General features: G+C 53.0%; 5 protein-coding genes across 5 annotated transcripts; 2 read left to right on the top strand and 3 right to left on the bottom strand.

The window, feature by feature from the left end:
- Positions 1–229: 229 nt before the first annotated feature.
- KRP23_5023 (DNA-directed RNA polymerases II, IV and V subunit 3) lies at positions 230–1,341 on the bottom strand (the record flags this gene model as incomplete). The annotated part of the gene is made up of 3 exons (XM_067890047.1): positions 230–373; positions 459–596; positions 664–1,341. 3 exons carry the CDS (start codon positions 1,339–1,341, stop codon positions 230–232), a joined length of 960 nt encoding a protein of 319 aa, XP_067746626.1.
- Positions 1,342–1,507: 166 nt separating this feature from the next.
- Positions 1,508–4,501, bottom strand: KRP23_5022 (uncharacterized protein; the record flags this gene model as incomplete). The annotated part of the gene is made up of 1 exon (XM_067890046.1): positions 1,508–4,501. The coding sequence occupies one exon, from the start codon at positions 4,499–4,501 to the stop codon at positions 1,508–1,510; it is 2,994 nt and encodes a 997-aa protein (XP_067746625.1).
- A 723-nt stretch (positions 4,502–5,224) lies between these two features.
- KRP23_5021 (Derlin-2) lies at positions 5,225–6,322 on the bottom strand (the record flags this gene model as incomplete). Its single annotated transcript, XM_067890045.1, has 5 exons — positions 5,225–5,366; positions 5,457–5,631; positions 5,706–5,811; positions 5,882–5,984; positions 6,093–6,322. The coding sequence occupies 5 exons, from the start codon at positions 6,320–6,322 to the stop codon at positions 5,225–5,227; spliced, it is 756 nt and encodes a 251-aa protein (XP_067746624.1).
- A 153-nt stretch (positions 6,323–6,475) lies between these two features.
- Positions 6,476–9,320, top strand: KRP23_5020 (Vacuolar protein sorting-associated protein 13b; the record flags this gene model as incomplete). Its single annotated transcript, XM_067890044.1, has 6 exons — positions 6,476–6,797; positions 6,858–6,964; positions 7,032–7,142; positions 7,213–7,329; positions 7,396–8,334; positions 9,291–9,320. The coding sequence occupies 6 exons, from the start codon at positions 6,476–6,478 to the stop codon at positions 9,318–9,320; spliced, it is 1,626 nt and encodes a 541-aa protein (XP_067746623.1).
- Positions 9,321–10,737: 1,417 nt separating this feature from the next.
- On the top strand, positions 10,738–20,899 carry KRP23_5019 (putative vacuolar protein sorting-associated protein 13C; the record flags this gene model as incomplete). Its single annotated transcript, XM_067890043.1, has 3 exons — positions 10,738–11,802; positions 11,882–14,811; positions 15,787–20,899. The coding sequence occupies 3 exons, from the start codon at positions 10,738–10,740 to the stop codon at positions 20,897–20,899; spliced, it is 9,108 nt and encodes a 3,035-aa protein (XP_067746622.1).
- Between the last annotated feature and the right edge of the window lie 82 nt (positions 20,900–20,981).

Below are 20,981 nucleotides of genomic sequence, written 5' to 3'. Positions count from 1 at the left end.
CACACAGAAACACGGGTATATCAGTTGTATGAATAAAAAGGCAAAGACGCTTGCAGCATAAATCTATCGGCGCTGTTCAAGCTGCAACTAGCTGGGTGGAATCTCGCGCTGTTTGAGTCTGGCAAGCTGGCGGCGGGCAGTTTACGTTGTGACCCGTCGTCTGGCAGGGGTCCAGCGAACTCCAGCGGCGCCAATCCGGGCTAGCTGCATCCCGGTGGCTATCTCCTTTTTATCCAAATGGGGTGATCGGTGCTGCCGAGCCCTGGTCGTCCTGGCTGAGCTCCAAGCACTGGTGCTTTAGTGATGACAGCTTCTCGCGGATAAGGTCCAGCGCGCAGATCACCACTTCCTCGGGCTTCAGCTGTCCCGTAGTCTGTCATCAAATACAACAAACATCGAGATGAGACTAAGATACCAAAGCCGCCGCCTGCTCGTTCGATACAGCAAATACAACGCACCTCGACTGAGAAAATGAACTTGTCTTCCCTCATCCGGATGGACACCGCCGAGTCGTCTTCCGGGTTGTCCTTGAACGAGTCTGCCAGCTTCACGCACTCGTCGCAGTACATGCACCGCATGGCGTCTCCTACCGTGAACTGCATCACACAGCCACTGACCATCAACAACCAAGCTCTCTGCAATCACAGCTACTTACTACCGTACCTGTTCATAGTTCTCGTCCGTCTCGAATACCTCCGTGGGGCAGCACTTGTACAGCTCGGCCTTCTGTTCGGGCGAGTACGTGCTGAGCACAGCCTGGTTGAGAGTGATGATGGGGTCGTACATGAACGTGGCCACGGCCACGGGGGACCACTTAGCGTGCTCCTTGCCGATGCCGAGCTTGGCGATGGCCGAGAGGCGCAGTCGCTGTCCGGGCCCGAGTTTGGCGATGATGACGCCCGTGTCCTGTGTGTTGTTGAGCTCCTCCTCCGACGAGAAGTTGACGGGACGGATGTACGGGTCCGACGACTTGAGCGCCTCGCTTGTGACCGACAGCACGCCACCGTCTGCCGTCACGTCCAGCGAGAACTCGACGCTGCAGTTGGGGCAGTTCTCGTCGCAGTCGCAGTCCTGCGAGTACACGAACCGCTGGCGGAAGTTCTCGAGGCCACCGTCGAAGTTGAGCGGGATCATGCCCAGCCGATGCGCCAGGAACTCGTCCGTCATCACGGACGTGTTAATCTCGACGCTCACGAGGTCAATGGCGAGCGTGGGCACCTCCGAGATCATGACGCGGCGGATGGCGTTGGCCACGCTGGCGTCCGTCTCCGAGAGCTCGAAGCGGATGAAGTCGTCGCGCAGCTCCTGGATCTCGATCTTGGGGAAGCGCGGGTGCGGCATCGTGCTAGGCTAATAGACCGACTCGGGCGCTTGGTGGCGAGAGCTCCTCCCTCCCCTTTGTCAAGCAATTTGCAGAGTGAGTGTCGGCTCACCAGAACGGGCTGAAGACGTGTTTTGATTGGATGTAATGTATTTGATTTTGACCAGTAACATGACGTCTCTATTGTTAACAGTTGTCGTGCACGAACATGATATCGCGCACAAGTTCGGGCTCTGAGTGCACGGCATGGGAGCCATAGGGAAGCGCCGCGCCCGTAGTGGCATTCACCTGCACGCCCTGAGCGGTGGCGGTGGTGAGGTCCCCGTGCGTGCCAGCGCCGATCTGCACCACGTCGGAGGGCCGCACCGAGCCAACTGAGCTCAGCCACTGACGCGCAAGAGGCACCAACAGCGGGAAGTTGGTCGTGTTGTCCCTCCACCACTTGAGGGGGTCCCGCATGGCCGCCACTTTAGCCGCGGCCACGGCGTCGTAGTAACACTTCACTTCGTCCACCACGCGCATGCGCAGCGCCGCCTCCTGCTCCACGTACGCGGCGGAATTGGCGTTCAAGGAGGAGCTGGTTGACGTTGCAACTGGAACGGGGCCAAGTGAATCGCCGAGCTGTCCCTGTTGGTGCAGCAACAGCTGCTGCTGCTGTTGGAACACTAGAGCGGGGTCGTCGTGCGCGTCGTCGAACAGGAGCTCGCGCAGGAAGCTGTTGGTGTCGTGGTCCTCGCGCGTCGACTGGATGCCGGCCTGGAAGTCCAGGAAAGAGGCACTGGCAGGATCGAGCGAGCTGTTGTCTACGCCGGAGCCGACTGCTGATGCGGCGGCGGCTGCCTTCATGCGCTGGTTGGCCATGATCTGGTTGAAGTTGGCGAGCACGAAGCACTGATCGGTGAGCCGTGCCTTGCAAACTTCGCGCTCCTCATCGCTCAGATATTTCATCCGCACGAAGCGAGGATCCAGTTGGGAGACCCACATGAGCTCGCCGCAAGCGCGCGAGAAGTGTGCCTTGAACTCCGAATACAGGAAGTTCCGCACGACCTCCAGCTGCGTGGCAATATTCTGGCTTTGTGTCTGAAAGTCGCGCGGAGGGTTTTCACCTTCAGCGGCCTCGCTCGCTTGGTTGTTCCAATATCGTGCAAAAACCCGCTGGAAGTTGGTCACCTTCTCCAAATCGCGCTTTAAAAACTTCAGCAGCGGGAACGTAAGCGATGACCCCGCATACTTCTCCTTCCCGATGGCGAGCGCGACATTCTCAAACGGTTGGAGCAGCTGCAATAGGCACTCGACCACACACCACTGCTCGTCGGTTGGCTCACGGCGGTGCATGGTGCTGTCTGCTTCAGAAGGAGATGATGATGACCCCGAGGCATTTTGGAACTCTGCACGGCCTTCACTGGTATCTGCGTACGCGAAAAAATCGTGGATCACGTCGCGCTTTTTAACGAGACGCTTGAGCATATCGAGGGTACTAATCCAACTGGCTTTGGAGTCGGTCACAAGTCGCTGTTGGCTTGTGCCGGCCATGAGCTTGCTCAGACGTACCACGGCGCGTGGGTGGTTGGTCAGAAAGAAGGCGAGGTCCCGAAAAATAGTAACCTGGTCCCGTACAAACTGCACACTCGCTTGGTACTCGGGTGGCACACAAGCGACAGCGTTGTTCACCATCTCATCAAAGAAGAACACCTGCATACCGTCCGCCTCTAGCTCCCTGGTGCCGTGCAGCAGAGGGGCCAAGATGATCTCGAAGCCGTGGGCAGCACTCTCCGCTTGCTGAGTGCGTGGCTGTGTTATCGCGTCCGCGCCATCATCAACGCGCGGTTGCGACTGCCAAAGCATCGAGCTTAAATATCGCGGGTCTAGGTTCCATCGCGAGATCAGCGTATCCAGCATATCCTTTTTGATCTCATAGGCGAAGATTTGGTGACCACTGTGTTCCCGTACATCCAGCGTAAAGTGACGTCGCTCGAACTTCTCCGTGAGGTAGTGAATGCTGAAAGAGACGAATATGTCGCGCTCAGATGTGACCCACACCTCGGATGCCATAGAGTAGAAGAGGACTTCGCTCGAGATCTGCCGCATCAGATCCATCCGCGTGCGTGCGCTCAGTGACTGGACGGACGCTCGCACGGAGCTCGGCGGGGGGAGCGTGATCGGCTTGCGCAACGTCGCCGCAAAGCGGAGTAGCTCCTGTAACTCCGGGTCTTCCGTGATGCTGAATGGGTGGTGGTGTTTGGACACCCACCGAGCCACAATCGCGTTCAATCGCTCCGTTTCTTCCTGCGTCAATTCCTCCTTGCTGGCATCGACTTCCGTGGCTCGTAGATCATCGCTCAGCGTCAGACTCAGCCGAGGACCGTCAGCTTGTGATATAGCACTGGTAGTTATCCCGACCTCCGTCCGTCTCCGTTTGTGACCAGTGCCCGGACTGCTTGTGCCGCTGCTGCCTGGGGACGCCTCGCTCGTCTGCACGTACGTATTCCGATCCTGCTGCTTCTTGCTTTTCATCTTTTTGTCCGCCATCTTCTGCGCGTAGTTCGCCAGGTCGGCCGCGTGAAACTTGGCCATGTGGCGACTGACATTGTTGCTGCTGCCGGTATTGTAGTGCATAATGCGCTTGCACTTGAGACAGTACGCTTCTTTCGCGTCTTGGTTGGTGTACGTTCGTCCGGCGGCTAGGTACGGCGGGTCCGGCACCACGAGCCGAATGAACTGCCACAGCTCGGGGCGCCGCATCTTGCTCGTCTTGTAGAGCTGCGGCATGCCTGCCTCCTCGCCTCCTGTAATGACCGTGCCGCCGCCTATTTTTGCAGCGCTGTGGTGCTGCATTGGCGACGCACTTAGAAAACCGGCGCTTTGTGTGGCAATTGTTTGCTGCATTGCACCGCTCGTCATCTGCATTTCGACGCTAGTGAGATGTCCACTGTGCACCTGCATCAGCGTCGACGCCGCCGGTCCGATGCCGTCCATGGAATCCGGCGACTGCTTGTGCTGCTGGTGCTGTAGCTGCATGTGGTGCATTTGCAGTTGCTGCTGGAACTGCATCTGGAGATGCTCGCGCTGCGCCTGCACTGCCGAGTACGGCGTGGAAGGGAACTTCGCCTCGTCGATGTCACCGTCCATGCCGCCCATGGCATCGATGCCCGGTCTGCGCTGTTCGTGCTCCGCCGCCATGCGCGTGCGGCGGGTGAGAGTCGCGGGTCCGCTTTGACCTGCGACTTCGGTTGTGATTTGTGATTTTCTAGACGCGATTGGTCCCAAAATACAGTAAGCGCACGTGTCCTCAAGTGATTTCAGAGGGATTAGATATGATAAGGGCGAATGAGTAGTATTTATGGGATAATTGTTACCAGATATACAGGGGTAAATAATCAAAGAGGTTTGGCTTTAGTGACGCGTAACCAATGCTAAACGTAATCATGCGTCTTCGTGATTGGCCAGAACAGACGATGTGGTTCACACTATAAATTAATGTTCCCCATTCGATTGGCGGAAAGTCGCACGTTTGTCTTTTCAGTGAGGTTTGAGAGCACCCATCAACAGTGGTACTCATATTTTGCAAATCCGAGCCGATAATGTGCAAACTTAATATAATAGAGATAGGCGGTGTATTGAGATTTGATAAGGGACATTTGCTAGTTTCCCTTATTGAAATGGTTGGGCATGGGGAACCGTACCTGTTGTTCTACTCATATGTGAGGTATTGGAGTGACAAGGTATCAGGTATTAGAGTGCCATCCTTGATGACCCATCTGACAGGCCGATAATCATCGTAAACGACCACGTAAGCGAATTGTTTGTTTATGGGATACCGTTCCCTTAGAATGGCCGCGTTGGACTCCACCGAGAGCATGCACGAACGTCTCTGTCCACGTGGTACTCTACGACAACCGTCGCTTAATCCGTGCCCAGTGTCTGGCCAGTGCCCCAGGCGTAGCCGCCTCCGCCCTGAGGAGCGGCACCACGGCCAGCAGCACCACGCGCGCCGATAATCGGGACGCCTCCTACCGCGACTTGCGGAGACGGGAACAGGTTCGCGCTGTGCAGAAAAATACGTTGGCAGTGACACCCGTTAGACCAGCGGTATGCTAGTTACTTGCACCGAACAGAGAAGTATCTCGCTACGTACAAGATGGCAGGCGTCTGCAGCAGGTTCCAGCCCTTGGTCGCAGGCAGCACCTCCAGCAGGAAGTAGTAGAGGTGGCCGGCGATGACCCCGAAGATGTCCATCATCGGGTTGCCGCCAACCAGCACCGTGAAGGCGATCAGCGCCCACGGCAGGTACAGTCCGTCGAAACGGAAGCCTAAGAACACGCTCAACAAAGTTAGCCCAGGACTTGGCTGCAATGCATGGGTCGCCAAGTCAGACGCAGCATACCCCAGATAGCGACGGGCGCAGTCGGGTTGCGACGGCTCCAGACGTAGACGATCATAAAGATGAGTGATGTGCCGAGGAACGGGATGCCCATGAAAAAAGCGACCACCTGCACTCGATAAGCAAAAGGTCGTCTCAGCATTGAACGAGATCACCATACAATATCCATCTGCACCCACCCACAGGACCGCAGCACCGAAGAACAGCATGAAGGCGTAGTCAGCTGTGGGGCCGCCACCGCCCGGGAACGGGTCCTCCTCCAGTCGAGACGAGTAGTTGGTCCTGCAAAAAGGAGAAGACAAAGCACGATCTTCGTTAAAATCGGCCGCTAAGAGTGCTCCAAGCCTGGGCAATCGACTGCATCTGTGCATATATATCCAGGCTACGTACAGGATCATGAGCTGCATGAGGAAGGGGAAGCTGAAGCTCCCGAGGAACATGAAGCATGTGGTGAGGCGCCAGAGTTGGAAGCGCTGCCACACGAGGTCGAAGTCCAGGTAGAGCGACTGCGGATTGAGCAGGCCCAGCGTGCTCAGCAGCGTCGAGCCCAAGCACACAGACAGGTAGAAGCGCGTGACGTACGGCAGCCCATAGTACCAGCTCTCGATGCTCCCCGCCATATCTCGCGTCTGTACAGTATCCACTGCGAAACGCTGCCATGTGGCATACTGCGTAACGTGGTGTGTCACACACCATATTCGTCTCCCGTTCAAGTTCGATTCCGGCTGTAGCCATATTGTGGGCAGAGTGGGGAGTGCGAGACTAACGAGACGATGCTCCAGCACGCGGTGGCGCTGCTGCTGCAGCGGCTGCTGGGCAAGTTCGTGACGTTCGATTCGAGCATGCTGAAGCTGTCGTTGTGGCAGGGCGACGTGTCGTTTCAGGACCTGCAGCTACGCCTGTCGTACGGGGAGGGCGCCATCGGTCTGCTGAGCGTCAAGATCCCGTGGCGCGCGCTCTGGACGCAGCCAGTGCAGGTCAAGGCGCAACGCATCCGAGTGTCGCTGCACCGCACACCCCACGAGGCGGCGGAGATGCAGGAGCAGCAGGAGGTGGAGCGCGTGGACACAAGCATCGACGGCAGCAACGGAGACGGTAACAGAGCTGTGTTGTTGTGGGGTTATTAGCAGGAGGCTGACGAGCTGCTGTTTGTAGATCGCACATATCTGTCGAGACTGGTGTCGCACATCATCGCTAACGTGCAGATCGAGCTGTCGGACGTGCAAGTTCGCTACGACTGCGACCCGAGTTCTTTGGCGCCGGTAGGAGGATGAAATGACGGAGTTTTGGTGTGAATGGATGGCTGATTTATTGTATTTCCATTGACAGCAACCGGGCAGCGGCACGTTGGAGATTGCACACGTGAGTTTGATCAACACAAACGCAGAGTGGGAGCTGGAGTTCTCGCCACAGTCCAATGCGACGATGGAGTCGAGAAAGGTGCGTTGTGGTTTGCGGAGAGTTTTGTTTCTGTAATTGACTGACTTTGATGGGCTGCTGGATTGGGTAGTTGCTGAAAGTGGAGGGCGTCGCGGCGTACATTGAGTATCCGGATAAACAGATCGCTACACACGAGCCAAAGATGCAGCGAAAATATTTATTTCACGAATGGCGCAGCACAGTAAAGGTATGAAGAGTATGTGGAGCTTGACAGACCTGTCTGCATGCTTACAATGTGTTTTTCTGCTTGTAGGCGAGTTTGTTTTATCATAGCGCCAATGCCGCATTTCCGGACGTGGAGTTGGATGTGGATATTGGCTGTGAGCCTGGAAGTATTACTGAACTATGCGAGATTTGCGCCGCCCACAACGCAAGCGGGCAAGACAAATTCGTGCTGCCAGCCAACCAACCCAGAGTGCACTTCGGACCTGAGCATATCGACGTGTTATACGCCATTCTGATTGAAGTGAAGGCGCCTTACGACGAGTACGATCGTCTTGCCGCGTTAACACAGCAGCAGGCATCCCGGCCGGATGGATTCTTGATGGTTCTCTCGTATGCGAAGCAGTGGCTATTGACTGATTGCCTGGATGCTATAGTGGGAGAAACGTTTACGCTGGCAGCGGAGGATGATGATGATGACGACGATGAGTTTGAGGATGCAATTACACCACCGAGTCTTTCTGTTCGGGCAGAACTGCAGCACGGTGCTGGGATTTTCTTTTCTGCCAGAGTGGCTGCTGCGACTGAAGAAGATGTGCTAACGGGTATCCAGTGGGTTTGGATCCTGGGGAAGACGGTCGGTGTTGTAAAGCAATCGTGCGTGGAAGACGAGATTCAGCTCAGCGTCCAGTCACTGCGAATGTATGAAGTTGCTGGTCGCAGCGAAAGCTACAGCATTATTGATCATGCAACTGAAGAAGATTTCGGCTCGTCTTCGGTGCGAACCCCAATTATTCGGATATCCTGCGTCATCCCTGCTTATCAGAGTCGCTTAGTTGGCCACCAACCTGCCCTGGATGTTCAGCTGGGCAGCATATTGATGTTTATCAAAGACGAAACGTTGGTCATGTGGATGACTCTACTTGCACCAGTGTATCTGTGGTGGAATCAGTGGAATTTATCGCATCCCAGTAAATTGGTCGCGTACAGTGAAGACCAGATTGCACCAATTGCGCACATGGGAATCAAGGTGGAGAAAATATGCTTCGTATTCGCTCTTCACGATCAATTTTGCTTTGGCGCTGAACTGAAGGATGTAACAGTCAGTACATCCGACTCTGATCGTAAACTTGTGAGAAGTGATTTCCAGACAAGTTTCCGTTTATTTTCAGGAGAACAAAGTTTAGCCAAATTACAAGCTCAACTGAGTTTAAACAATGTGCAAGGTATGCATGAAATTGTCGCTATAACCAAACTTTCGTTGACGAAGACGAGTCACTCAAGAACGCAGTGGCATATGGATTCTTATTCATGCAAACACTGTACCTTAGAAAATCACGGAGCGCTTTCCTACCAGCGGAACGACTTTGATCCTGAAAAAGAGACTGCGATGTACAACTACGAAGCTCGACTTCCGGCAGTACGGATCGACTGGAAGGTGGTGGAGCTTGAAGCTCTACTCTGGGTGATTGGTAAATGGAGCTTCTTTCTTCCGGACAAACCTGATAACGGGCCAGTTCGGGATCTGCATCCTGCAGTTGGAAATTCGACTGTGAATTTGGTTTGCCAAAGAAGGTGGTCGATTCGGACACCAGAAATTCAGTTTTGTGTTAATGATGACCGCCCAGATCAGGGTGCGCTGGCGTCGTTTACGCTCTCGATCAAGGACGTGGACTGGTCGTCACGCGTATGCACAACGACCTTTTCCCAGGGTATTACTGTAGCATCAATTTCGCTTCAAGAAGATGAACATGTTATTGTTCAAGTCGCTGGAAGCTCAGGTTTGCGCACGCCTGCTCTTTGTGCCACGTATCAGATGGATCGAATGTACTCCAACGAGTTGCGGACAACAGGTAGTGTGCTATCAGCCTTGCAGTTCGATCGTCAAGTTACCCACATTGTGATTTCTATCGAGCACCTGTATGGAGAATTGTTCCTTCCGAACGTGCAAACGGTGCTGGCATGGATTGGAGGGTGTCACGACAGATATTTGCTGGGTTTTATTTTGTCTACTAGTTTCGGATACGAGCTTGACGATTTTCGGCGCAATTTGTCAAAATTAGGATCTCAAGCTTCGTCAACATTGTTGGAGGATTCATCGTCTTTTGAGGACGAGATTGTCGCGAACTTGTCTATTGCTCATGGATTTCAAATTGATATCAAGCACCGAGACCAATCGCCTGGTGTCGCTATTGATGGTTTTGCCCCCATCAGGACAATCGCACGAGCAGAGGTTTCAAGTGTATCACTGCAAGCTTGTGGATCTGGTGCTGCTGTGTGTGACAGAAAATATGAACTTAAAGGTACTGTAAGAAATTTGCAGCTGACTGATTTGACAGATCTAAGCCCTGCACCACCGGCAAATGCAACGCTACCAAATCGGCAAGCCATTGGTTCTCCCTCTGACATGTTAGACGGAGTTGCTGATGTTGGGTCGTTCGGAGTGAAAAACGTCATCGACTTTATGATCATCTACTCGAGAAATAGCGCATCGACAAGTGCCAGTGGATGTGATGAAGGGGGTGTTATTGTGCGTGTGCGACTGGATTCTGTCTGCGTAGTGTATCTGCATCGGGTTTACAAGCAGTTTCATCACTACGTACTTGACCACATCCTCGTAGGTCTTGCCAATCCATTGGATGCGAATCCGACGTGTGGTAAGGCAGATGTTATTTTCAAACACTTCAAGGTAAACACTGGTTTGCTTCCGGCTTCAGTGGACGAAGTACTACGTGTGTATTATGACACGGTGGTGGCTGAGGTGAACGAGCGCGCTGCCGCAATGGGAATATCGAGAAGCCAAATGGGTGAAGTGCGCTTTGAAGTCGTCGCAAATGATTTGGCATTTTCCCTACCACGTAGCTCATTCTCACGGGATAGTATTATCCTGCGCTCGACAAATGCTCGCATCTGGAGCAGTGGAATCGACCCCTCCACCTCTGATTTCTTGCAGAATGGTACTTTCGTCGACGAAGCTCGATTGTCGCATGGCTCAGCGCTGGCTGGTGCGTCTGCGGCGAAGGCGCAGCTATCGCGGCGTACGGAGTTGAGGAATTTGAGGCGCCAAATTAAAAATCAACGCTCGCGTATCTTGAGTAACCGGAGCCAGCTCTTTATTGATCTTCGGAGCGCCACCCAACAAGCACAAAACTATTTGCATGAAGGTTTTCAGGCTTTACCAGCAGCTGAAGATGCGGTAAAGATTATCCACAACAAAATTGTTCTTTTGGATCAACAATTAGAGCAGCTGTCGCAGTACCTTCTGAAGGTGGACGCTGCAATTGATACAGCCAAGGCTGAAGGTGATGCATTAAATAGCGGAGGTCGGGATAGCCTACACTTCTTGGCGGGTACACCGACGAGTAGCTCACGGGGGCGATCAAACTCGATGGAGCAAATTCGTCACGAAGTTGCAGGTATGTCTCAACATTTAATGGCGCCACTTTTCGTGGCCGAGGACGCTGAGTTTCATGATGCGCGCGTTGCGTTGGATTCGAACATGATGACTCGGGGACATGGAGACGCAGACATGTCGACCTCGTCTGTAGGGCTTTTCGAATTTGAGCTGGTCGATCTAAGCGGAACCACACGAAACTCTGCGTCGCCACTTTTCCATCACTCGTTGCTGACTGGGCGCATTGACTCGGAACCTGAAAGTTTGTCTGAGGCAGCACTGAGCTCGTATTTCGGCGTCAGCCTATCACTGAACGAACTCAGCATAGGCACGGGGCCGGAACAGTACATAACGCTCTTGGGAATGATCTATGAGAATTTTGGAGAGGTTTCTCGCGTGGTCACGGAAGACTCTTTTCCGTTATGTCCTATTTGTGGAGGGCATCATTTTGATTACGAGCACTGCAACGCGATATGGCTGAAAATCCCAGTGAAGGTAGCTGACGCTGCGCTTCGCATTTCGAACAGTGACCACCCTGTCGCCGATCTGTTCTGGGACCAGCTCGAATTGGTGATTACTTTGCGAACAGATGATTCAGTGGAGTTTAGCGCGTCGGCGCTGTCTTTCACGGCAGTTGATATTCGGCCATCGCGCAGTCAGGCGGCGTCTGAAATTATTCGTCCTCTGCCTGGAGATGGTCTTCAAATTGAGTACAGCCAGAAGATGAATTGGACGGATAGCATGTTTGATTTGAAGGTGAGGAACACCAACTTCCTCGGTGTATATCCAGCTTTCCACGATGTCGTGGCGTTCTTCGTGGACCCAATTTTCGCGAAGGGTGCATTCTCGGATTTTGGAGTGGGCTTCATGGCGCTGCCGCCACCAGATTGGCAGAAGATTGACTTCTTCGTGACTACGATCGGATGTCTTTTCTCAATGCTGGAGGATTTTGAGACGACGGACGCACGAGCGTTAGTTATGCTGACAGATATTGTGGCGGCGTATTCCACGCACCAACAATGCGAGGATGCGGCAGATATGACCAAGTGCCATCTGGAGTTTGATCAGCATGGCGTCTATTTCTCACAACTTCCAGACCTGCAGGTAAGAGGTGTATGCGGTGATTCTCCATGTATGGCACTATTCGAAAGACTAACGATGCTTATGCTTGTCTGTTCTCTAGATTGATGCTTCATTTCCTCTGTCCAATTCGTTTCTTTTGGTATTTGATCATTTTGTTGAAGGCTCCGTCACGCTTTCACGACGCAACTCATTTGTGCTGGCTCCTGTAGAAACTCGATTTTCTGTGCAAGATGCGAACTTATTTATCAACATTGTGAACAACTACTTGCAGTGGATACCAACATCCACTCGGTCAACCTCGGCGACGATCTCTACAAATGGAGCACGGATTGGACCCTCCTCCAGCTCCCAGCCTACGCTGACAACCTATGTTGCAGACAAGCTTCTCGGTGATGTTGGGGAGCTACGTCTGGTGCTCGTGAACAACAGCTTGGGGATCCCGATTGCTGATTTTCGCATGCGGGAGATCGTATGTGAGTACATTAAAGACGAAGATTACTCAACTACTGTGGGCGCTACGTTGCTGTTCAACTACTTCAACAATAGCATCTACCGATGGGAGCCCTTGGTGGAGCCTTTCGTAGTTCAGATGCGCATCCATCGCGCTCTGGAAGAAAACAGTCTTGTGGAGGTCTTTGCAAACTTGCCGAATACTGTCAACTTCAACATGACACCTGCTATGGCCCCATTGTTGTCTTCGGAGGCGTTGAAGCAAGCAGACTTTGTCACATCGGGGTCAAAGTCGACGGCGCCATTTTGGGTTGAAAACAAAACCGGCCTGGAGCTGAAATTTAGCTTTCGTCGTGGTACTGGCAATGTTATTCAGCAATTAGTCCCGGACAATGAAACAGTGTCCGTTGATTGCCGAGAGCAGGGAGACATGCGGAGTTTTGACAGTGCATCGGCTGATCGCTTTTTGCGCGAAACTGATCGTCAAGCTCTCACGGTTAACCACACACTCTCTGTCTGGCTGAATGACAGCAAGTGGGTTAGTGCAAACCCTGTCGTCGTAGACATGGTTGGGCATGTAGCCGTGCCTCTCCGAGAATCACAGGCGGCATCTGCGGGTCATGATAGTACAAATGATTTTGAGAATGCTGGTGAAGAAGATTTGACCCCTCCGACCTTGGTTGCTGAGATCAGTATTCAAGCCGATGGTAGTAAGCTGATTAGCCTGCATTCTCAGGTTGTGCTGCAAAACAGAACGTCTGTCCCCCTTATGGTCTGGGCGTTTTCGCCTCGCGAGGGAGGCTGTATCCAGGAGTGGATTATTGATCGTGAGCAAGTTTGTCATATTCCTCTCCAGCTTGTTCACCCTCACAGTAAAATCAGTATCAGACCTTCGCCGTATGTTCAATACGCACCGCTGACGACTAGCTTGGAAGAATTAGGCGATGAAGTGCGAGCGGCAAAATCGGTCAACACGAAGCGTTTCGTGCGAGCTGGCAACTGTGTTTGCAATTTCGAGACGTTTTCCACGATGGAGGAGCTGCAAAGTGCCGCAAAGGCGTTGGAGGTGGTCTCGACTTCCTCGATGTCTTCTGCAATTCCCCTGTCCGGCTTCGTCGTTCGAGATTTGCCAACTTGGAAGTGCACTTATGAGGTGGAAGCATACTATTTGATGCGTGCCACATTCTCGAGTACTGACGACCCCCATCTAGCAGAGAAACGGACAATTGATTTGACACAAGTCGAAGAAGAAGAGAGCGAAAAGGTGGAGGACGATTTCCTCCATGTCTTTGGTGAGCCCGTTCAGCGCCAGCGGATGAACCCTCTACGGGATGCGAATTATGAGTTGGATGAGGCGAGAGCCACGAATCAGCGACGAGGGTTGTATGAGGCGACCAATTCTAGTCTTTACTACCTCTCTGTGTCTCCTTTTCTCACCCTACACAATCGTTTGGCGACGGCGATGGCGTACCGCCTATTGAATGGCTCTCTTCAGCTGATTGCAGAAGGTATTTTAGCTGTGGGAAACGTGCTTCCACTATTCCAGGTTGATTCGACAGAACTATTGTATGTATCCTTCCGATTAGAGAACTACAGCTGGAGCGCTCCGAAGTTGATTATCAACCCAAAAATGTCGGCTTACACAGTTCCATACAAGGAGTCAATCGAACCAGTGCAGTTGCTTGGCCGCGCTTTTGACCGTGACATTACTGGAGAACAGGGAAGTATCCCCAACCTACAACTTCAAGTGAAACTATCAGGGCGGGACGTCGTCGTGTTCTGCTCAATTTGGATCGTCAATCACACCGACCTTGATCTTGAGTATTGCAATTCGACGAGCTCGTCTTCGAAGCGGCTTGAAAGTGTTCTCAAGTATGTGCACCGACGTCCAGCTTCGGCAGAAGAGCAAGCCGATAATTTCTCTGCGCGCTCTCTTTCATTCCACGGGGACGGTGTTAGAGAGAATCAGTTGACTCGACTGCAAAAGGTTAAGCCATCGGCTAGTCCAGTTGCGGTGATTGTCGTTATTCGGGAGGCGAGGGAGCTGTACAACGCACAGTATTTTGGCGCGCAGAGTCCCTATGTACGAGCATCCCTGTACGTGCTCAAAAACCCGAAAGATAGATATCTAGAGAAACCTGAAATGGTTGCAATCTGGTCTGCAACCACAAAGCCGAGTCCGTCTGGTGGGTTAGCTCCTCAATGGGATGGCCATCTGCAAAATACTCTGCTGCTTCGCTTCCCGCCGGAAGTGAGGACGCTGGATTTGGCGCGCATTATCATTGAAGTGCGCAACGTACGTTACGGGTTGGATACTTGTCTTGGGGTCACAGCCGTGAAAGTGGATAGTATTCTGAAAGACCGCAAGCGAGCTGTAGCGTTCAATTGGTACAAGCTGCTGAAGCGTAAGTCCTCACGTGAGCGGAAAGCATCCAAAAACAATCTGGCCAGTACTCATCGGGGAGACATTAGCATGTCTTTCTCGGTTGGTACATCACAGGAATTACCATCGGATATGGATACAGCGGTGAGTGTCGAAGAGGGTGTTGAGGATCTCAACTCACCGTCAGCCCATGGTGGGTCAGCGAGGCCTTCGTCCTTGCCAAGGCAAGAGAGTGAAGGATTTGAGCTTGATGACGTTGAGGATTCTTCTGTACTTGAGGAGCAGCAAGCACCAGGACCGCTTCCATCCACGAGTACAGCCAGGTCCCTGCAACGGCTTCAAACGCCATCTAGTAGCGAGGGACTGATCGGTGCACCAGCTTCGATGCGTGCTCGCCAAGCCTATCCTTTTACTGGTGAGGTGGAGTCAACGCGCTCGCACGAGTTGCTGTCATACGATCCAACATCAACAAGAGCAATGGGGGCTACGATGATCAATGGGTCGCCAACAAAACCAGCACACATGGGGAAATCGCATGGGATTCAAGTGTATCTTCCACACAACCGTTTTGCCTGCGTTGTTGTCGAAGTTTACTCGAGCTCGCTCATGTCGGAAATTTTTGATCTCGTTTGCTCAAAGTGTGGGTTTGTTGGTGTTTTGGAGATGGACGATTTTGACTTTTACGAGCTGGCGTTGCCCCGTTTCGTTTCCCTTCGAAGCGCGGGACGGCCAGAGGGCGAGCGGTGGTACGGCCAGCCTATCCCTATAACGTCAAGGATTGAAAGCAAAGGACGTCGTCATGGGCTTCACTTGTGTCATAGGATAACGATGACAACCATTCGCTTGTACGACGAGGCAAGTACGGCGAGTTCACATCACGCCACGCCTCGGTCACTTGTGACGAGTTCCAAACGCTCAAATCCTGCCCAAATGCGTCCAATGCCGTGGGGAGACGTTCTACCCTACAGCTCAGGCGGGAAGCACTGGGATGTACTTCGAATTAGGTCGCGTTCATCGCCGTGGTCCGACGTCATTCGTCTTAACCGCAATGCAATGGGAAATTCGGGTGTAGCTCAAGTCATCAGCCTCACCAACGAGGTCTATGACCAGGACCAGGAGAGTGACCTTAGAAAGGGAAGCCAGGAAGTAGCTCTGTGGAGTTGTTACGGTAGTGGGCGCTTTTCGGAGACTATCATGGCAACCGTCGTTCCTCGCTACATTTTGATCAACAAGACGGAAGAAACGATCAAGTATCGACAATTTGATGCGCCTCAAACCTTGCAGCTGGCTGCCAACGAGCTGGTCCCGTTCCATTGGCCAAGTGCGTCAAGGGAGAAGCTACTGGAAGTATCTTTACTGTACAAATACAGCTGGAGTGGGAGCTTTCGTATTAACTCACTTGGGACTACCTACCTGAAGCTTCGCGACCGAGATGACCCCTCCCGCATCTACATTTTGCAGTGCCAGATCGAGCTGGTGGGCGGGTCAGTTGCGTTAATCTTCCGGGAGGAGTCAAGGCGTTTCCCGCCTTACAGAATTGATAACATGACATCGTTTCGGATCCGCTACAAGCAGACAAACTGGGGAGAAGACAAGGACTTTGACGAACTGCTACCGCGCTCTTCATGTGCGTATTCGTGGGATTATTTGAATGGGTCCGAGGTTAAGTCGTCATCTTCATCGAACCAAGACCCTGCCTTCCCTGGTAGCTCAAGTTCTTCGTCTCGTTCACTTCAAGTGCGATTTATGCGGGTAACGTCGTCGACAGCAAAGAGAGGCGGTGACTCGGATAAGGATGCAGTGGAGATCCGCGAGTACAATCTGGATGAAATGGCTACACACAAACGCATCCAGCTTCATCGCTCGTTGCCTTCAGAGCTTTTCCTGAAACCGGAACAAAAAGGGTACTTGCTGAAAAAGGACAGTATGCTAAAGTGGAATCGGAAGTACTTCCGACTGTACGAACACATGCTATACTACTTCGCCAACGAGACCGATCAGGAGCTTCTTGGAGTAGTAGACTTGCGAGTAGGTTCTGATGTGCCAGGTGTTGGAGGGGTCGCGATTTTTGAAAAGGCTGCGGAGGCCCCATCGAAAAGTGGCTTTATCTCCTTGAACGGTCTAGTTTCGTCAATTTCGGGCAGTCTCTTTGGTGGAGGATCAAGGCAGTTGGGTAACGATGGAGGCGATGATGACGATGAAGATGAAGGTGACAGATCAAGAGAATTGATACGACTTGCAGTATCGTTGACCACGTCTAGCGTTCTATGCGAAGAATCCGAAAAGTTTGTGAGCGCACACATTGACAACCAAACGGCTACAACAAGTGGCGTCATGCGGAAGGGGTTTTACGTCAACGGGCAAGACTTGGTGGATTTCTTGGTCACAGAAATGAGCACACAGACAAGGGCGCAGTCATTCACGACGGCGCAGGAAATGATGGAACTTGGCGTGCTAAAACCAGTGCCTGCACCGACCGATGCAGGTGCACGAAAACAAGCCCCGCTGCGAAGCTTCCAGTGCTCAAAGATTGTTTGGTACACTGTTGATTCGATCAATCTTGCGGAAGACTCTGACATGGACTCTGAAGATAGCACGAGCATGACCACACCTCGAGATAGTGATCTCTCCGTCAAGGTGGGCGCTAAATCAACCATTGTCGGCTCGAACCAATTCTCTATCATTACGCCTACCAAGTGCTATGATTTAAAGGCCAAGAATCCTAAGATCGCCAAAATATGGGTAAGGCGATTGCGGCTTGCTACGCAGGGGCTCCAAGCCGACGCCGTCGACGAGCTTTTAGAGGAGACACCGATGCCGTCTGGAACACTTTTGGCCCCAAAAACAATGCGTTCCCAGCGAGATCTCCTCCCGCAGGTTCAACAAGCTAAAACATACGTACACGTTCGTATCCGCGCTGACGGACCCACAAAGGTCTTGGAGCTGTTTGAAGGAGGTGAGGAAGACTTTGACGAGAAAGAGAGCAAGCACGAGCTATCGAGCTCGACGTCAGCTTCATCTGATTCACCTACGGCTAGCGAAACCTCGACGAATGCCTTTGAGTCGCTGACATCCGGTATGGCATTGCATTTGCGCGTGGATGGAGTCGGGATCTCATGTGTGAATGAGCTTCCTATGGAGTTGGTTTACATCTACCTGGGTGGAATTAGTCTCCACTACTCGCGCGTTAATTCGAATATGCGTATGAACGTCACGCTGGATGATGTGCAGATTGATAACCAGAGCGAAGAAGCGACATTTACGAAATTGCTGTGCCCTCGTATGGAAGGTGCTCCAACGTCAGCTACCCCGACACGGAAAAGGACACTCGGTGATATTGATGAAGATCTTGCAGAAATGGTTAATCAAGGCAGAGGAGCTGCTGCTGGTGGCGATGGAGATGACGATTCTCAAGAACACACGGGCTTGATCGCAACCCAGAATATTTTCAGTTGTGCGGACTGCAAGTACCGCCAGGCAAATATGGCTACGATGCACTTCTGTTGTACATGGTCTAACGAGCAAGGCAACACGGACTACTTCAAGCACTGCTCGTTCTGGCTGTACCCAGTCATCACGCAGCTGGATGAAGAGCTCTTGGTGTCGGCTCGAGCATTCATGGCGTCGATGTCACAGTCATGGGGAGAGCATCGGTCACAGAACCGTGGAGGTGAGATTCGAATGAAGAGTATCCCGATTGAGACAATGATGGAGTCTTTGGTAGAGTACAGAGAAAACACACTCAGCGATGAATTGGACCCGCTGAAGAGTCTGGAATCGTATACTACGACCTCGTCCTCGGAGACCCGTAAGGTGTACTTTGCTTTATTGCACATTCACCCGATGGACTTTGATATTACGTTCCGCAGCGATGTCTTCCAAACGACCACGACGATCAGCCTTCACGAAGCGGCAAGCTTCAAGAAGTCGAAGATTACAGGAAATCATGATGAAATGAAGCGCTCAAGTTCGGCACCATCCTCGTTCGGAGAGGCAGGTAGTGAGGACTCGTCATCCGCAATGACCTGGGCAATTCCTAGTCTGACGATGCATGTGCCGGATCTTGATAACGCTCCCGTCCGCCTGAATGCTCTGATGATCGAGCACGCCTTCGGTACGAGTGGCGACTTGACCCGCCGTGTGTCAAAGTATTACACGCGTCAGTTATGGAAACAGCTCCACAAGATTCTGGGCTCGTTTGATTTTTTGGGCAACCCAGTGGGCTTCTTGGATCATATTGGTACGGGAGTGCGTGACTTCGTGTATGAGCCTTTGGAAGGTTTGAAAATCGGTGGTAAGGGCTTCAGCAAGGGTCTGGCCAAGGGTACAGCCAGTCTGATGACTAATACGGTGGACGGCACGTTCGACGCAGCAAGTAAGATTTCGGGGACGTTTGGACAAGGATTCGCAAATCTAAGTCTAGATGACCACTATCAGCAGAATCGTGCCCGCGCTCGTCGTCGTCATGTCCGCGGTTTGCGCGAAGGCCTGGTGCAAGGCTCAAAAGAGCTGAGCCTCGGAGTCTACGAGGGTGTTGCAGGGCTCGTGTTGAACCCTATGCGTGGAGCGCAGGAAAGCGGCGCGGTGGGCTTCGTGAGGGGCACAATTACGGGAATCATTGGTCTTCCGGTGAAGCCTGTGGCAGGTATCTTTGACTTCGCATCACGCGCTACGCAGGGTGTGCGCAACCGGTCGCTGCAAAATGGACAGAATATGAGGCGCGTCCGGCGACCGCGCGTGTTTGGACGCTACAACGAGCTCAAGTGCTACAAGGAAGCCGATACAATTGCTTATGAACTGCTGAAAAGAGTCGGCGGTGATCGCTTGTCTGGCGAAAAGATCATCTTCTACAACGAAATCATGCAATCAGTGAGCGCGGCGGATCTCACACGTGAGGCGCGAAATCGCCGTCGCAGTGGCAGTGCTGGAAATGGCAAGCCCAAGAGCAATAATGACTCAACTCGCGAGCGCACCAACTCCTTGCGACGAGCGCTTCAGGAGAATGACGAGCGTCGGCGCGCTGCCGGTGAGCACCCGAGTACAAGTGCAGGCGAAAGTAGCGGACGCAAGCTGCGCTATGAAGTAGTGTTTTATCAGAAAAGGCTGGGGATGGATCTGGAGACGGACTTCTACTGTGAAAACGTGACAATCAAGGCGATGGACGAGACCGCGAAGTCGAAGGTCAAGGTGCGCGGACAGATAGCCCCAGGACAGCAAGTGCTGCAAGAAGGAGACTGCCTGATAGGTATTGGCGGCGTGGACGTTCGAGGCGTCGGATTCCATGAGACGTTGGCACTCTTGCGTGGCACGGCACGACCGATCACGGTTCAATTTGAAAGTGCTGAAGAGCTGCTGCAGGAGGTTGCGACGTCGAAGTCTGACAACTCCGAAGGCGGTGAAATCGAGGTGGGAGGGACGAGTAAGGCGCGGTTGCGTCGGTTGTCGTTGGCAGGTGGAAATGATTCGGTGGACGAATCAGTCAAAAAGCTGAAGGTTCAGTTGTCGCACTGGTTGATCGTGACGGAGCAGCGCGTGCTGTACATCAACGTGGGGTCGTTCACAAAGCCCGTGGTGGAATGGATGACACCGTTGCGCTACATTTACCGCGTCGAATGGCAGAAGAGCTCAGCTCGGTTATGCCTCCACCTCAGCGTAGGCGTGGACAGCTTGCCGATGGGTCCGCGTTTACGCCCATCTCTGAAGGCGATTGACGGCCACGAGCGCGATATGCACGTGTTCTTGGACGTCATGTGGCACAGTTTCGGCTCGGCCACTGCTGAGGAGCAGGAGCTCTGGCCTTCGGACACCAGTCTCAACGGCTACTTACTGAAGAAGGGCGGGTTCTCAACAGTGCGTCGCTGGTTCGTTCTGAGCCGCAACTGTCTCTACTACTTCTCCAGTCGCAAGCAGCTGCGCGGCATCATTCCGCTGGGCCACGTGCGTCTCGAGACGGACGCGGGAGACGCGCGTTGCCTGCGCATCACGAACTCTACTCGTTCGCAGCCGCTGGTGACGCTGCAGCTGGACAGCGGTCAAGTCGTAGAGCGAGTGCAGAGTGAAGTGGTGCTGGTGGCTGCATCGACACAGGAGCTTGAGATGTGGCAGTCGTCGCTCGCACACGCCGCCGGCAAGGGTATGCGGCACTCGCGCGGTACACGCTTCTTCGTGCCAACTGCCGCGTCGCGTCTTGAGATCGGCACGCAGGAAACGCCCGACTTTGTGGTCAAGCCGCTGGCCGAGGCGCTCAAGAAGACCGTCGAGGTCTTCAACATCAAGTTGCCCTAGCTGGCTGGCGATACGCTACACATGGTTACAACAATTAACTCATGGCTACATATTTGAAACACAAAAATAGAGAAGGAACAAT

This window comes from Phytophthora ramorum, assembly GCF_020800215.1.
Source record: "Phytophthora ramorum isolate Pr-102 chromosome Unknown Phyram_PR-102_s0004, whole genome shotgun sequence".
Classification (NCBI taxonomy): domain Eukaryota; phylum Oomycota; class Peronosporomycetes; order Peronosporales; family Peronosporaceae; genus Phytophthora; species Phytophthora ramorum.
Note: the sequence above shows the minus strand (reverse complement) of the source record. Positions and strands in the feature narration are given on the sequence as shown.